This window comes from Castor canadensis, chromosome 14, assembly GCF_047511655.1.
Source record: "Castor canadensis chromosome 14, mCasCan1.hap1v2, whole genome shotgun sequence".
Taxonomy (NCBI): domain Eukaryota; kingdom Metazoa; phylum Chordata; class Mammalia; order Rodentia; family Castoridae; genus Castor; species Castor canadensis.
In genome coordinates this window covers 10,237,377-10,250,383 of record NC_133399.1, presented here as the reverse complement: position 1 = coordinate 10,250,383, position 13,007 = coordinate 10,237,377, and the positions used below count along the sequence as shown (strand labels likewise).

General features: G+C 45.1%; 1 protein-coding gene and 1 pseudogene across 2 annotated transcripts in view; one reads left to right on the top strand and one right to left on the bottom strand.

The window, feature by feature from the left end:
* LOC109688285 (lactosylceramide 1,3-N-acetyl-beta-D-glucosaminyltransferase-like) overlaps nt 1–13,007 on the bottom strand; it is a 65,611-nt pseudogene that overhangs the window by 31,970 nt on the left and 20,634 nt on the right.
* Nucleotides 1–13,007, top strand: part of LOC141416644 (uncharacterized) — a 138,820-nt gene that overhangs the window by 107,074 nt on the left and 18,739 nt on the right. The window contains exon 1 of one of the 2 annotated variants that reach the window (XM_074053787.1): nt 12,327–12,458. The exons of the other annotated variant lie outside the window; for it this stretch is intronic. Within the exon in view, the coding sequence (XP_073909888.1) occupies nt 12,456–12,458 (3 nt within the window). The 5' untranslated portion in view covers nt 12,327–12,455. Of the gene's footprint in view, nt 1–12,326; nt 12,459–13,007 lie in introns of those variants that run through there. 2 annotated transcript variants of the gene reach the window in all.

The window sequence follows — 13,007 nt, the reverse complement described above, 5'->3', positions numbered from 1 at the left end:
TGGCTTGTCAGGTGGGGGACTCTGTAGAGTGGAATCCCCATGACCCTTCCACAGTGTCACCTGGTTTCCCTGAGCTTTGTACACTCCACAACATGTCCTCAGACCATGCTCTGAAATTGGCTATGAATCCTGTTTTTAAGGCCTCCCCAAGTTGCCCAACTTCCTAGAAATGGCAAACACCATGCACAGTGGCAGGAATCAGAAGGGAGGGGGTGTTGTGACCCTCTGTGTTGTCAAGGTCACCTGTCCCCACTGTTTGTAGAACTGATTTTACCATGGAAAAGCTAGTGAAGTGATGAGGACCTCTATTTGGATGAGTTGTGGCAGCAGGGCAGGCACAGTTGTTAGGTCCCCATGTCTCCTGGGGTAAGACAGAGGAGGGCTGTATTTTCTGGAGAGGAGCAAACAGGAGTAGAAAGCAGGTGGCAGGAAGGGAGGATAGAGGGCTGCATCAATTTCTGGACCAGAGGACTTTGAACCATGAGGTCACCATAAAGGACAGGCTGTGAACTGCCTGAAGTTAACTAGGCTTCAATGGAGGAGAAAGTTAGGCTATGTTTTATTCCTAATACTTGACTCTTTTCTGCATTCAAAAATTGGGAATCAGGAAATTATTTCTGCCCATGTGGTAGTTTTGTCAAAAAAGAAAAAGGTTGACTCCCTGAATTGAAAGTAGAAAGGGCATTTGTCTGCACTTGCCTGCTGCTCCTCAGCAGAAAGTCCTGGCATTGAACTTTCTTTAATCACTACTGTTTACCAGGATTACAGACTTTGGGTAAAGTGGACATCTCCAGCTCTTCTTTTGCAAACACAGAGTTAGTGTCATCAGAGTGTGATTTTGCCAATTGAGAAAGTGAGGGTGAAGATACTTTTGGATGCTGCCAAATGGAGAAAAGACTTCATGTGTTTGCCCATTGATGTGGGAATGCAGTGTCATCAAATATTTGTTCTTTGTCCCACTCTCAGACATAAAGAGCTAGCCATCTGGAGATTCCTGGTAAAGAGGGCACCTGTAGGTATTGTTAATAAACCCCTATCGGGCACTATCTGAATCTTTCCTCATGAGCAAGTGGGGTGTCTCACCCTAGATTCAGCAGGAGTTTAACCTTCTGAATGTGGAGTCCCCTGGGAAATGTGGCTGAATGCCTGGTTTCTAATCTTTGTTTTCTTTGGCCAATATTTTTTCTATGACATATCAGCTTACCTAACCATTTCAGAATTTCTCTCATTACTGCCTGTAAGAAGGTGACTTTCTTGTTTGGAACCTCAATGTATAGAATATTGAGGTCTGAAGAAGCAAAGAGAATTATTGAAATACATGATTTGTTTTATAGGAAGATGAACTGAGAACATAAACATCTACAAATCACAACAAATAACAATAAATTCACCATTTGACATTTCTGTGGTGTCTCTCTGATGTCATCTACATTTCCTCTCAGGTGAGACCAAAGGATGCAATATTTGAACTTTTCATTTTACCTTGTGTTGTTCACTAAGGAGAGTTACTTTTAGTTGTTTTTACATTTTGAGGGTTTTTTGTTTTTTTGTTTTGCAGTCCTGGGGCATGAACTCAGGGCCTACACTTTGAGTCATTCTGCTAGTCCTCTTTGTGGGTTTGTTTCCTTTTCTTCTTCTTCTCGTTTTTTTTTTTTTTTGCAGTATTGGAGCTTGAGCTGACTGATAGCCAAAGCTGGTATATCTAAAGTGAGATTTATTAGAGAGAAAGGAAAGGCTGCAGCTAGAGAAGTGCAGCATGGAAACAAGTAACTCGCTGCACAGGTGAAGGCTGAGGTTTTTATGGATGTTTTAACTCTGGATTAGGTGGGATTTTTTCATTGGCAATGGATTTGAGGGCTTTCTCAGGTGAACTGGTTTGGTTCGCAGGAATGATATTGCTCTCCTGGGGGGATGGGCTTCTCACTCATCCGCCTTAGGTCTCCAAGACTCAACAAGACCTTGTCTCAAAAACACTCAACACAGAGAGGGAGGGGGCGGAGTGGGTGGTAAGGAAGGGGGTGGGGGCAGGGGGGAGAAATGAACCAAGCCTTGTATGCACATATGAATAATAAAAGAAAAAGAAAAAAAAAAAAACACCCAACACAAGGACTGGAAGAGTAATTCAAGTGGTAAGAGCATCTGCCTAGCAAGCCTGAGGCCCTGAATTCAAACCCCATGCTGCCAAAAGAAGTCCCCAACTCCCAACACAGTTTTTATAAGCTATTAATGAGCAGTACAGAATACATGCCCAGGCTGGCTTCTAACTTTGGTCCTCCTGAGCGGCCTCCTGAGAAGCTAGTATGACAGGTGTGAGCCGCTGATGCCCGGATAGAATGTAGGTATTCTAATCACAATGAAATTGTAGGTATGAGAAGTAGTGTATCTGGTGAAGAACCTAATTTCACTACTCTGTATACATTTTTCGAAACATCATGTCTAACATTATAGCTTCATTACATTTTGAGTAGCACATAAATACTTTTAAAATAAAAATAATGCCAAGAATAGATGATGTATAAAGTTATACAGAAAGATAGAATGCTAACACTAGCTGAAACCTGGAGAAGCTATAATTCCAGTCCAATCAGAAAGTAGCAGCTAAAGATAAATAGAGCTAAAGGACTGAAGGATGGACTGTGGGAGGTCCCAAAAGGCCATAAGTGGTCAAGGAGACACTTGTCCTCCCTAGGAAACGCCTGTTTGCATCTGAAAGGCATCTCCTGCCATCAGGCAATGCAAATAGGCTATAAAACCCCCCCTCCCCAACCTGACCCATGGGATCACTGGTTTCTGGGTCCCCTGCATTCTCCAATATGCAGTCTTTCTCTTCTGTTTTCTCCAACTAAATTCTCTGCAAATAAAATCTTTCCGACCTCTGCTGTTAGAGTCTGTCTGTGCTTTCATTCTCAGAGCAGGCTCAAGAACCCTGAGCATCTGAAATTCCTGCACGTGTCATCCATGCGTCAGTATTCTATCAGACAATACTAAAATATACCAGGAATTGCCATCACCAATACTTCCTGTTGCACATATATAAACACTTCAAGGCATTGTAGAGGAACGTGCAGATTACATTCTCCAACAGGCTAAGTGGCTCCGGGAGCAATCTCTTGAAACTCAGGTTTCTACTCAGGTATGGGAAGAAATAAAATCCTGACTCCCCTCCAGGACTTGGTTCCTACACTTTCTGGGGCCTATAGTTGCCATTATTCTCTTGCTTGTGTTTGGGCCTTGCATTTTAAACTTACTTGTCAAGTTTGTTTCTTCTCGCCTAGAATCCATTAAACTACAAATGCCTCTGGTGGAGATGAAAATGACCTACTACTGTGGTCCCCTTGACAACCCCTCTCGTGGTCAGCCCTGATGCTGCAGGCCCCTTCATCGCCTTCTGTCAACAGGAAGCAGTTACTGAACAGACTTTGTCATCCCTATTCCTAATAGCTGTTAGGGTGACCATTGAGAGAGGGAAATGAAGGATTGAAGGACAGGCCTCAGGAGGTCAAGGAGACACTTCTCCTCCCTAGGAAATGCCTGTTTTCATCTGAAAGGCATCTCCTGCCATCAGGCAATGCAAATAGGCTATAAAACCCACTCCCCAACCTGACCCATGGGATCACCGGTTTCCAGGTCCCCATGCATTCTCCAAGATGCAGTCTTTCTCTTCTGTTTTCTCCAACTAAATTCTCTGCAAATAAAATCTTTCTGACCTCTGCTGTTAGAGTCTGTCTGTGCTTTCATTCTCAGAGCAGGCTCAGGAACCCTGAGCATCTGAAATTCCTGCACGTGTCATCCATGCGTCAGTATTCTATCAGACAATACTAAAATATACCAGGAATTGAACATTGGAAAACCTCCAAACAACTGGAGATTAAAGCAGGAAATTCTTCATAATGCACGTGTTAAAGAGATGCCCCCTGAGAAATTTATTACATGCTGGTAGAATGGATCAAGTGGTAGCCAGGGAAGAATGAGGCTCTGAGGTTAACCCTACTGCTGCTAGAAAAAAAAAGCACTGAAAATACAAAAAAAAGTTGTTGGGTCTGGAGACCTAAGGCAAATGAGTGAGTATCCCATCCCCCCACGGAGAGCACTGTGATTCCTGCAACCTGAGAAAGAGTTGTAAATATGCATTCCTGTACCCTAAGATTAAGTTGTAAACTGAATTCCTGCATCCTAAAGAAAAGATACAGGGTCTGATAGCTCTGCCACAGGGCTGATGAGCAAAATCCTCTCAAGATTGTTTCCCCTCCCCCATAAATTGCAAGCCAAGACAGTTCACCTGAGAAAACCTGCAATCCACATCCAATGAGAAAAACCCACCTAACCCAGTTGAAACATCCATAGAAATCCCAGCCTTCACCTGAGCAATGAACTGGACTCCACTGCACTTCTCTAGCTGTACCTTTCCTTTCTCTCTAATAAATCCCACATTTTATATACCAGTTTAACTCATCATTCAGCTGCCTCAGGTGCCACTTCCCTGGACTTGAAATCAAGGACCCTCCACACTGGCCCAGAACACTGCAAACCAACATGTAACAAAATGAGCATATGTCTTGTTAAATTCATAACATTCAGAGAATACAGTGCTAGGAGCATATGTTGTAAGGAAATGTGGGCCCCAAAAGTGACCACGTGGAGAGGAGTGATCTGGCCAAGAGATTCTTTATTGCCGGGTGGGAGAGGGAGAAAGCAAAGAGAGCCAAGAGAGAGAGGGAGAGAGGGGCAGGGGCTTAAATACCCCTCAGGGAGACTCAGCATGATCTGGTTGGTTAGGATCTTATGGTTCATGCTGATTGGAGGTTGGGGCAGAAGGAGGATTCAAGCTAGACTTGAGGCTGGACTGTGACCCTGGGAGGCAGGGCCATGACCCTGGGAAACGGAAGCTTAAGGGTGCAGTAAGAACTGAAACCCATTGGCGCCATTATTGCCAACATTCCTCCCTTTTTTGTTTGTTAAGGAAGGGGGGCGTTGTGTTCGCTCTGGCTTCTTCAAGCTGGCAAGGGGCAGCATAGGGGAAGGGAGGGTTAGTTGGCAAACAGTGTTGGGGTGCTGAGCCTCATGATGGCATACACCCAGGCTCCAAAAATGAAGATTTCCTCTTCCCTGAAGTTGATGAAGGTCCCTTGCAGCCACAGGTCATAGAGTCTCGAGCCAATCCTCCGACCTCCACATGGTGGGTATCAGCCAACTATCCTGTCGTTTTGGAGAGGTTGGTATCCCTGGAGGTACAACTGGTTAAAGTTTTGATTAGCAATAGCAGACATGTAGTATGATACAAGGGAGGAAATTTAAGACTAGAACAGCAAGAACATAGGCGTTAGGATGGGCATTGACCAGGAGAACCACTGTGAAATGTTGTTCCCTAGACAATTCCAAGAGTCCTCCAACTCCCTTCTCCATTTTCTAATTGTTTCTTGAGAGATGTCGCCATTGGGGAACCCACTGAGCTTGACAGTAGTGGGTGTCATGGGAATGACCAGATGAGGGCTGGTCCATCGAAGTCCCAATGGAGAGGGTAGAATATCCTTTTTGGAGAACAAGATGCCCTGGTTTAACAGAAATTGTTATAGGGTGGAGCAGGATCTGGTTTACATGCTCTCTGAGAAGTACCCTGAGAAGGCAGGTAGTCAGCCAGAGGAGCAGAATTTGTTGGAGGCAAGTTTTTCTAAGAGAAATGGGTGGCCATACATTATCTGAGACCCAAATAGGAATATTAAGAGGAGCATAAAAAGGTGTCTGTTCAGGGACTACATACCTAGGGATCTAAATTCTGCAAAATCCTATAACTGCCAGGAAAGCTGTAAGCTGTCTTATGGTATGGGGGTTGGGAAATGGAAGATTGGGTTGATGCATTTATGACTCAGTGAGTGAGTCTGTCCCTTTAAGTCCACACCTAGGTAGGTGACCTGTGGGAGGCAGGGGCTGTCAGGATTTAAATGTAACACTCTTGGATAAAAGAGAGCTTTAGCTCATTATTTTATATAAATTGACACTTTTAACCCTTTAAATGTTTGTAGCATATTTAGATAAAGTATAACATAACACTGTTACAAGGTGGTCATTTAAGACACATAAGCAAATATGTAAATGAACTCTGATTTAGTAGTACTTAAAGCTTGACAAGATCAGCAGAAAACACAAATAATTTCTTTGATAAAATCTTTCTCTGTAATGGTTTTTTTGTAGATGTTACTCAAAGCAGAACAATATTAAGATAACCTTGTTATTTCATAGACAGAGGATTTGATTTAGTTTGACATGACCCTAAAAATCTTTTAGGCAACTCTTAGATTATATTCAACTTTAACTTTATCACACATCGAAGTTTTTTATTATACAATTTTAAACTTACTCAGACCTTCATACAACATACTAAACCTTTTGATGGTTTGTCCTCAGCTTTCCAATTTGAAAAATCTTTAGGACAAACCCTTCTTTACAAAATCCTGTCTCATTCAAAAAACCCATTCCTTTATCCTTTAACTTTTCAAAAATACAATTATTACTTATTTACATCCTTTCCAGGTGTTTACTTTGTAACTTGTATTTTAAAATTAACTTTTATAAGAATTTTAAATTTATTGTAGGGGCTAGAGCAACTAATTAGTAGCCCTTATTGTTTTAAGGAATTGGCATAAGGCCTCATCATCCCTCAGGCTTGAGGGGATATTGTTTTGGGTGTGGAAACTGTGATTTTTGAGTTTTATTTGAATAGGGAGGGCCGTCCTGGCTCACCCTATACTCATCTCATCAGTCCACACTGTGGAATCTCTTTGTTCCTGAAGGAGGGGGCAGCAGAGATAGCTGCCTGGGGGGAGGAGAATTTGAACTTTAATTGAGATACTAAGTCCCATCCCAGCAGGGACACCAGAGTTTCAGGTACTATGGGGAAAGAGTGACAGAAGAGGAGGTCTCCCCAAGAGCAGGCCAGGGGCCAGGTAAACTAGCGCTCTAGGGGCTAGCCAGATTTGCCTGAATGATAACTTTTGTCATTGGACCTGGGACCAAGAGAAAAAGGTAAAACAGAGAAACAGGCTCCACTGTCTAGGAGGAAAATGGCCTTTTTTTTTCTTGCCATTATGGCTCCTCAACACTGATGCCAAGAAGTGGAATGTGGACAGGAGGCTTGGACCCATCAATCCATAGGAAGGTGGCACCTCGCCTTCCATCTGGTGATGGGGGGCACTTAGACCTCCAGTGGTTATCCTTGCAGAGGGCAGGGTCGAGGTTGGAGGTGGGGCTGTCTCCCGGGCAGTCCCCCCTTAAGCATTCTCTGCAGAAGTACCCCTCCTGTCCACCATGGTAGCAAGTTCAGGATTCAGGCCCCAGTCAGGTGGGGCTCTCTCTGAGAGCAGCAGTGAGGCCATGGTGTCTCTTATCTTTTTCTCTCCTGTTAGTAAGCTCCCGGACATACAGACATAGCCATAAATACAGACATGGCTAGCTGTATTACTTGGTTCAATGACTTTTCCATTCAGCCACAGTCTGAGTTTTTTACGAATATTTGGGACTGACTGTTAGAAATTTATCTTTAAGGAGAACCTCTCTCACCTGTGACTCTGAGTCCATCATGCTATGCTTTCTGATAGGTTGTTGCTGTAAAGTAAAGTTCTTATTTTACATTGACACCTGACACTCTGGAGAGGAGGTCTCTGAACTGTTCTGGACCTCAGTTTTCTTGCTTGAAGAATGAGGGATCTGGTCTAGGTTAAACTATGTTTTTCCACTATGAGATGGCTGAAGTGACATTAATGCTACTTATCTTCTTTACCATTTTTTTTAAGTAATGCTGGGGAATTGAACCCAGGGCTTTGCACATGCTTGGCAGACATTCTCCCATTGAGCTACTTCCACAGCCCCAAATATTATTATCATTATTTCTTACTTTGGCTGTACTGGGCTTGAACTCAGGACTTTATGCTTGTGAAGTGGCACTCTACTGCTTGAGCCATATAATCCTTTCCATCCTGAGTGGCCTGGGCCAGAACCCAGTGCTTTTCTAATGAGATAAGAGTCTGGTCTACTAGAAGCAAAATATCCTTTCATGTCAATTGAAAGGTTTGGATCACAGAGATAAAGGCTTGAATGTATTTGTCTGGGCATCAGTACAGCTGTTTAGATGTTTTTAAATTTCCCTTAGATCTGATAACTGGAAGGGAACATATGATTTGCCCTCTTCCTACCATTGCCTGTTGGAGAGGGAAGCACTCATTAAGAGGTTCTGAGTACTGGGGTGGCTTAGAAGGTAGAAATTTGTATAGGGGACCTCAGTTTACTTTTTTACTTTTATAGAAAAGGTCTATTGTAATTTCATACAGGACAACTAGTGTTAATATTTGGAGGGAAAAATTTATGCTGAGGCCAAAGGTATAGAAAATTCTAAATGAGAAATTTAGAGACCACAGTAATGTCTATTTAGTTATTTCTGGAACTATAACCTTGAGCTAACAATTGACTTACAAGGGTCTGATGCCCTGAGGTGTGAGGTGGGGCTAGGAGCAGGATTTGTGCAAGGTGCCACTCCCTCCACACACACCTGGGACAAATGACCCTGACTGCCTAGGCCTGATCCTGTGGCCTGTCATCCCTCCCCCCTTCCTGTGTACTCTGCGTGTGTTTATTCTAGGGGAAGTGGTGGCGGGTCACAGCCATCGCCACGTGTGGCTGGCAGCCAGGATTTTCTGGGTCCTCTATGGATTTTCTTAGCTATGGCAGGCGTTTTTGCTGTGTCCAGGAGCCGGCATCCTGTGCACAAGTGCACCTGTTTGCTTTCCCTCCTCCCCTTGTGGGGGCAGAGTTAGAGCGTGAAAGTGGAAGCTGCAGGTTTTTGCAAGCGCTTTTGTAAAGCAGCTGATTTAAAGTTACGTTAGACTGAGAGGCCTGGTAAACTAGTTGGAATAACTTAAGTCATAAGGTTCCATGCTACAGGTTTTTCATGGGAGGCAGGGTCCCAGTAAGCCCAGGGAGGGGAAGGCAGACAGAGAGAGCGGACACATGGTGAGACCGTGGAGGAGGCAGAAAGGTGTCCTGACATCTTAGGTAAGGGAGGGGAAGGCAGAGCCTGGAGGCATGACACACGCCTGGGGGATTAGACATCACCTGTGTCTCCAGGTTGCTCCCATTGATTGGTACTGGCAGGCTTTCAGGAAATGAAACCTCCACTCTCCGGTCACTGAATAAAGCATGAGCTCTCTCAGAGCTGGAACAGCCTTGAGGTCAGAATTGGCAAGGAGTGGCCTGCTTAACTCCATGATGGGGAAAGTTTTTCAGGAAGATAGGAGGAGATAGCTATGGTAAGCAGTGCAAGAAGTCTGCTTATATGGGGAAGGAGGAGGTTTGGAGAGGAATTGGCTGATTTAGAAACTGGTTTACAGGCTGATAGAATCTGCACAGGGGAACAGAAAGTACAGAGGGAGGATTTCAAGTCAGAGAGCTGGATTTAGAAGGAGGTATGAAAAGGCTTGGACATAATGGAATCTCTCCCCATCATCCTGATCACTCACAGTAGTTATATGTCCCATAAAAGGTTGGGATTTAAAGACCCGAAAAGGGGCCAGTGATTTTGGTTGTCTAAAGGATAAGTGGGCCAGATTTGAGTGCAAAAGTGGATCAAATTTTTGGTTTTATATCTGGGGTCAAACCCAAGGTGTCTAAATTATTGAGGAGGCATCTCAGTGGGGAGTCAGACAGCAAAGAGGAGGTGGCCCCCAGAGTGGGAGCCAGTTGGAAGGATATATGGAGCCACTGGGTGTCCCCTCCTGGCTCGAATATCCTGAGAATGATACAAGACGCACGAGAAACAGCCGTAGCTGTGTTCAGGTGGCTTGTAGGGCCCCCGGGGCCTGGAGGCTGTGGCTCACCTGGCGCCAGGCTTTGCAGATGGGAGGTCTCCAAGACCTATGACAAAAATAGACCCAAGCCAAACAGAGGGAGGGGAACTCTCCTCTACCATCTGAGTCCCAGATATATCCAAAAAGGGGGGGGGGGTATTAAACCCCAGAGACACCGAAGGGAGAGACTGCAAAGGGAGCCCAATAAGGGTATGTGGACTCACCAAAGAATGTCTGGTGTTGGATGCAAGCAGGGTGATCGGGAGGATGAGTCCTGGCCAGTCACATCCTCAGGGTGGTCGTGGGGCAAGTCGGAATCAGGGTCCCACCAAATTTAGTGGGGAGCCCCGCCCCAAGTCATGGCACCAAATGTGAGGAAATGTGGGCCCCAAAAGTGACCATGTGGAGAGGAGTGATCTGGCCAAGATCTTCTTTATTGCCAGGTGGGAGAGGGAGAGAGCAGAAAGACCCAAGAGAGAGAGGGAGAGAGGGGCAGGGGCTTAAATACCCCTCAGTGAGACTCAGCATGATGTGATTGGTTAGGATCTTATGGTTCATGCTGATTGGAGGTTGGGGGCAGAAGGAGGATTCAAGCTAGACTTGAGGCTGGACTGTGACCCTGGGAGGCAGGACCGTGACCCTGGGAAACGGAAGCTTAAGGGTGCAGTAAGAACTGAAACCTATCGGCGCCATTATTGCCAACATATGTAAAGGAAGAAACCAATGTAGTACAAGACAAGGAAGAACTAAAATGATCTACTTTAGGGAAAATGTGAAAGAAGATGGCAGAAAGACACTCTTCAACAAATGGTGTTTAAAAACTGATTATATGTAGAATTTTGGAACTAGATCAAAGTACCTGAAGCCACTTTAGGCATTTTTGAAATTATCCCAATGAAATCCCCACATATTGTTAATATGCTAGTTAAAAAATTAAGTACACACACAAAAAGAAAAGAGAGGAGAAAGGGCCAGCTTGAAATGGTCATTCATCTAATATAGAAATAAAACAGGAGAGGCCATCCCTTATGTCAGCACTGTCCCCTCCCTTAGTTGCAGAAATTGTTCATGCATGTGATTGATTCAGCTCTGATTCCTTGCCAGCCATGGAATGCATAATCACCTTGTTTTCTGCCTTATAATTCAAGTATTTCACTTGTAAATGGTGTATTTTCTAGGTCATATCACAACAAAAATGGCAAATACTGGTATGTTGCAGATTCAGTTCATACATCATGATGTATTTTAATTTAAAAAAAATCATTGTTAGCTGGCAAAAGTGGCTTATGGCTGTAGCTACTCAGGACACAGGCTTTAGGAGGATCGTGTTTTGAAGCCAGCCCAGGCAAATAATTCATGAGACCCTACCTGAAAAAAAAAATCACAAAAAAGGGCTGGTGCAGTGGCTGAAAGTGTTGACCTTGAGTTCAAGTCCAAGTACCAAAAAACAAAAATGTCATTGTTTAGTGTCTATGTGGTCAAAGCAGTGAGTCAATTCACCAAGCAAACACAAGGCTCTGAATTCACATGCCAGCATGACAACAGAAGATAAAAAACACACGAGAGATAATTTAAAAACAAAACAAAATGCAGTGAGGAAAATGTGTAGAGAAAGGATGCTGTTCCCCAGAGATGTGGAAGGAAAAGGAGGTTTGATAAAGCAGATGCAATTAAATGTGGGAAAGGTGTCTCTTTTGTCTTAAAATACACACGAGAGGCATAGCACACAAGACCTATTTTCAATGCTGGTTTGCAACCGCTATGCTCCTGATCTCTGCATCCTGAGTAGCCAGGATTGCAGACCTGAGCCACCAAGGCTGGGTGCAGGTTTATATCATGCTTATTTTCTAGAATTTTTACAGGAGGGCCAGTTTGGGGTGGAAAACATTGGGAAAGATGCAGAGAAAGGGGAATTTGATGACAGGTGAATATGAACAAGTCATTATGTGTATTCATGAAAATAGCAAAATGAAGCACATTCATTCTAAAATGGGGGAGAAGGGAGGGATGGTGAGGAGGAGTAGAGGGAGTGAGAGAGGTGAAAGCACATTCTGTGCTCCTCTGATCATAGCGCAGTGAAACCTCCATGAAGAAGTGATGGACACTAACACAAGTCTCCACTCAAGTGGAAACCACAGCTACACGGGAGCGAGAGGAAACTTGATAAAAGTACCGATCTGCAAGCACAGCGTAAGATGTTCAGGAGGCGTGGGGAGAAGCAGGTGTCTGGTCTGGAAAGTCGGGACTGGTTCTGCTCAACACACTTAGAGCCAAGGCTGGGCCAGGTTCGCCCAAGGGGAGGAAGCCTAGACCGCGGGGAGCGGTGGGAGGAATTTGTCCTCTGTGTTCTAGAACCTGGCAGAAAACGCCCTCCTCTCACCCCGTCGTCAAGGGGCGGGGCCTGGATCATTATCCAATCAGGAGTGGAGTGCAGAAGGAACTGACCAATGAGGAGCACGGATCTTAGGTAAAAACTGGATGCCCAAAGCACGGCCTTCCTTTCAGGAACCGCCATACTTGATCTCCGCGTCTAAGCCGGGAGAAGCCCCAGGTTTCCCAGCCTTGGCCGCTCTGTGTCCCCTGACTGCAGGAGCCTAAGGACGACGCCGGGTGTCTCGGGAAATGGTGAGATTTCAGCCGGGGTGGCAGAGCCGCGGCGGGGACCGGCCAGATGCTGCGGTGGCCCCTGTGTGCTGTGCGTCCTCCCCCGGCTCTGCTCGTCCTCGCTCCTCTGGGCCGCAGGGTGGGGCTGGGCCGGAGCCGGGACTGGGAGAAGCGTTTTTCTCTGACTGAACCGGGAAGGGCAGTTCTGATGCGGGCCTGGGGAGAACAGCTGTCAGGAAGCCTGAGTCCTCGCACTTAAGTGGCTTTGAGTAGAAGGTTGGTGGAGACACAGCCAGCATAGGCCGCTCCCAGGAGACCTCAAAAGTGAGGAGGTCTTTTGTCAATTGGGACGGAATTGCCATCCTTGTTACCATGAGGCAAAGAATTCGGCTGAATGATATTTGTGTCCCAGAACTTCATGGAGTGGAGAACTTCCAAGTGATGGAGGAAAATATTTGACAGAAGAAATCTAGTTGATGGCTTCTGATTCTGCCTTCTAGAAATAGGTAGAAAGAGGGAAACCTCATAAAGACTGATGTTAGTTGGGTGCAGTGATGCACGCCTGTGATT